Source organism: Haplochromis burtoni, unplaced genomic scaffold (genome assembly GCF_018398535.1).
Source record: "Haplochromis burtoni strain Fernald_Lab_line unplaced genomic scaffold, NCSU_Asbu1 Contig_735, whole genome shotgun sequence".
Taxonomy (NCBI): Eukaryota; Metazoa; Chordata; class Actinopteri; order Cichliformes; family Cichlidae; genus Haplochromis; species Haplochromis burtoni.
This window is the reverse complement of record NW_024583096.1, coordinates 153,906-158,012: the sequence shown is the minus strand read 5'-3', so window position 1 is coordinate 158,012 and position 4,107 is coordinate 153,906. Positions and strand designations below refer to the sequence as shown.

At 35.8% G+C, this 4,107-nt stretch overlaps 1 protein-coding gene across 1 annotated transcript; it reads right to left on the bottom strand.

The window, feature by feature from the left end:
• Positions 1 to 12: 12 nt before the first annotated feature.
• On the bottom strand, positions 13 to 2,893 carry LOC102306924 (low affinity immunoglobulin gamma Fc region receptor II-like). Its single transcript, XM_005950370.2, has 5 exons — positions 2,846 to 2,893; positions 2,617 to 2,676; positions 2,166 to 2,423; positions 646 to 891; positions 13 to 202 (listed from the first exon to the last, which is right to left on the bottom strand). Exons 1-5 carry the CDS (start codon positions 2,874 to 2,876, stop codon positions 60 to 62), a joined length of 738 nt encoding a protein of 245 aa, XP_005950432.2. The 5' UTR covers positions 2,877 to 2,893; the 3' UTR covers positions 13 to 59.
• Between the last annotated feature and the right edge of the window lie 1,214 nt (positions 2,894 to 4,107).

Here is a 4,107-nt window from a genome sequence, read left to right as displayed (position 1 = left end):
TGAAACCCCAGAAACGATTGTTTGTTTGGTGAAGTGAGTTTGAGTCAGTTCTTTGTAACTCATATATTTCCACGGTAAAGAAGTCCCACGATGAGCAGCAGCAGAACTACCATGATTACAGTGAAAATAATCCGTACTACCAGGTAACAATGGCAAGAGTTCTGTGAGTAGCTCTGAGCATTATGAGTGCCTCTTTGAAAGGCTGAAAGAAAGAAAAAACAAAACATGCCTAATTTACACTTCTTAGAGTTACAAAACCGAACAAATAGCAGATGGAAAGAGAAGCATTTGAATAGGCAATAAATATTATACTTAAGCTGTTTAATTTTTTAATTTTAAAACATACAGTCGATACATAATCAAGAGAGATGTTCACATCTTACATTTTAAAATTAATAAAACACTATTTAACAGCATTGCAAGAACTGTAAAATTTAGAAAAATCTAGAAAGAAGATAGATAGATAGATAGATAGATAGATTTAAATCTGAATTGTTTTTCATAATTACAGTTATTTTTATTTTAATATTTGGTGTTTGAGAATGACTTTTTTCAGTTTTACTGTCTTACATTTTTGCTGTGACTTTTCAGGTTTTTTCTTTTTTTTTTAATTGAGCCTAATAGTAAAAAATCTTCACGTCTTACCTCGGACTGCCAGCCAGCTCTCTGGAGATTCTCCAAACTCTGAGATATTGCACTTATAAAGCCCTTCATCAGACTCAGAAACTCTAGTAATGGTCATCTTGCCTGTGGAGCTGCTGCTGATGTGTCGGTCATCTTTGAAGAAATCTGCTATGTGGGCAGTAGGGGTCATGGTACTTCTACAGATTAAAGTCACGACTTCTCCCTCCTTCACAGGAACAACAGGACTTTCCAGGATCACAGCTCCAGCTAAAATATCAACAGACATTATTGAGAGTCAGCTGCTTTGACAAAATGTTGTCACTGTGTTTAATTTTGTCATTATTAAAGCAAATGTCTCATCAGTCAATCACAAGACAGCAACTTGGTGTATAGGCACTGGATAATGAGCATCAGAATGGGAGAAAAAATGTGATTTAAATGAGCTTGATTATGCTTTGGCTCATGACCGTCGCCAACACAATCATATCTAGGGTTTCTGGAGATGGATCCAAAAGAGAGAAAATATGCAATAAGCATCAGCTCCCTGGGTAGAAATACCTTGTTGATGCCGGAGGTCAGAGGAGAATGGCCAGACTGATTCAAGTGGATAAGAAAACAAAAGTAATTCAAATACTTACTTTGTTAAATTAAACTGTGCAAAAGACCATCTCTGAATACACACTGAACCTTGAAGCAGATAGGCTACAGAGCAAGAGAAGCCTCTCTGGAGGCCAATCCTGTCAGCTAAGAAGAAGCAAGTGAGACAACAATTTACACAGGCTCGCCAAAATTAGAAATGATCTGATGAATCTGGATTTCTGCTGTGATATCTGGATGCAGGGATCCATCCTGCCTTGTATCAGCAATTTTGCATGCTGCTCGCAGTATAATAGTGTGGGGAATATTTTCTTGGCACACATTTTGTATTAGTGCTGACTATGTCCATCCCTTTATGTGTGTGGTGAATCCATCTAACAGGACAACACACCTTCTCACAAAGCATCTTATATTGGTTCTGTGAACAAAAATTCAGTGGAGCCCCTTGTTGCAGAATGGAAGATTCACATGCACATGAAACATCCACTGCAACTGTGTGATGATGTTTTTCATCATGTCAACATAGACATATTATTGTAGGGTCTTTACCTTACATTATAAAACACCTTGAGACAATTGTAGTTGTGACTTGATGTTATATAAATAAAATTTAACTCAATTGAATTGAATAAAAGGAATTGAATATAAACCAAAATCTCTAAGGAATGTTTCTAGCACCATGTTGAAATCTATGGCGTCAAGGATTAAGGCAGCTCTGAAAGGAGAAGAGGTCTAACCCAGTAGTAGCAAAGTAAACCTGAAAAAGTGACTGGACAGAGCACCTTTTTTCTTGTTTGTTTGGGTTTTACTCTAACTTATCTAAGCTTTAATTTACCTCTGACTAACTTTTTGTAACACACGACTCGCTTTATTGCAGGTGATACACATAGTTTAAAGCTCATGTGTTACTTGAGTGAATGTTTTTTTATGAAAATGCATATTACCAGTGACTGTGATGTTGACAGTGTTGCTCCTCTCGCCTCCAATCTCGCACCAGTATTCTCCGCTGTCTGTGAGATAAACAGGTTTGATGGCGCAGACAGACGCAGTTGTTGTCACCCAGTTACTGACACATGCACTGACTTCTCCCTTTCGTCTCCTCTTTACAGTCCATCCAGTTTCGGGATTAAGACCCTCACAGTTAATTGAGAGGGAGCTATATTCAAAGAGCTGAAGTCCAGTGGGAACAATCTGAGCAAAAGCTGTATTTGAAATGTAAAAATAACAATGATAATAAAATAAAAAGAAATGAGTTTGACAATATAGTGATATTTTGAAATATATGTAGGCTACTGCTGAATAATAATACGTTAGTGACTTTCTTTCTTTCTTTCTTTCTTTCTTTCTGCTTTTACGTCTGTGTTTTTCTTTGCTTTTAAGTTGATAATAACTTACACCTGTCCTGTGCATAGTTATGTTGAATTTGTGAAACCACCAACACCAAAAACGCTGTCACTGTAGAGATGAAGAAAACATAAAAGGGTCTTAGATTTTTTTAAATTTTAAGTTTTTTCAGCAAATAACTCCATCAAACAACATGTCATTATCAAATTAGGAATTCAGAAAGGGAGGATAAATTGTCAGGATAAATTACTACATTTTACAAGAAGACAAAAGTACTCACACAGTTTCTTGCAAAGAGCTGTGAGCTCCATGGTGTCTCGCTAGTGACTGTATTAAAATTAGACTGAAATATAACTGAAAAAATGTAGGTTAGACCCGCCTCTTCCTGTGTGACTGATGGATACCACTAATGCAAAAATAAACTTCGGCTCAGGCTGTGTCACAAAGGGACCCTGTTTTATTATCTTCGTTTAAAACTTTGTTATTTGGGTCAGAGACTTTGAGCCTTTTTTCAGTTGATAAAGGGCAGATATGTATGATATTCCAACAACTTTGTGTTTAAAAAGTATGATAGACTAAATAGTGCTTTGTTAGGTATGAGCTTTTAAAAACTGGCTGCTGGCATAATGGAAAGTAGGACTATTACTATATTATTAGGCCTGTTAGTCTTAGTATTTTTGCAGCTAGACCTCTGGTCGCGTAACATGTAAGCTGGTGGCACCTTTACATGATGCAATTCCAAACAAATCTGACTAAGCTATGTAACATGTAGTTAATTATAGAATATTGTATTATAATTAAGCCTTGATCTTTTATTTAACCAACACTTTTTTATATTATATTATACTATTTAGTATTATAACTGAGCCTTGATCTTGTCCTCATTTAACCAAGACTTTTTTTATATACATTTTTTTAAATGTTGTGTTACTGTAACAATTAGGAGGTAAAGAGTATTCTTATGTTTAAGTGGAAATCCTCAATCGAGTCCACTATTAAATAAAGCAACTGCATACTAAAACCTGCGACAACGTATGATGTCAACACAGTCTACTGGGAAGACAAATGTAAAAACAAATTAATTTTGAGCAAGAGAGAAACACTTATAACATGCAGCCAAAATTGATAACCCCTGCCCTTTAAAATCACCTTTTATCCTAGTTGTCTCTTTGTGGTTCCCATTGGTGTATGGGATTCCTGAGTAATTTTTAGCTATCCTCAGTGTTTGCTATTTTACATTCTGTTAATGTGGTCCACTCAGTCCTGACTACCTTAACTCTATTTGTTAACTGTTTGTTAATCTGACTACAGTTCTCCAGTCCAAATGACATTATCCAAGTGTCCAAGTAACACCTCATTCTGAATAAAGAAGAAACAATCTGATGTTGATTTCAGTAGTTCTCAATAAAAGGTTTACCTTCCATGTAGTTGAGCCAACTAGCAAAACTGCCAGCAAGCAATCGGACTGACAGAACACTTTTGGTGAGAAAATGTAAAAAAAAATTAGGTGATTATTTTATTATAAGTGGTCTGTCATTCTAT

Coding starts and splice junctions, on each gene's coding strand:
- LOC102306924 (XM_005950370.2), bottom strand. CDS start 2,876: ATGGAGCTCACAGCTCTTTGCAAGAAACTGT. Junction 2,424..2,616: donor TAACTATGCACAGGACAGGT/GTAAGTTATTAT, acceptor TTTCAAATACAG/CTTTTGCTCAGATTGTTCCC. Junction 892..2,165: donor TGTCAACATCACAGTCACTG/GTAATATGCATT, acceptor TTGATATTTTAG/CTGGAGCTGTGATCCTGGAA.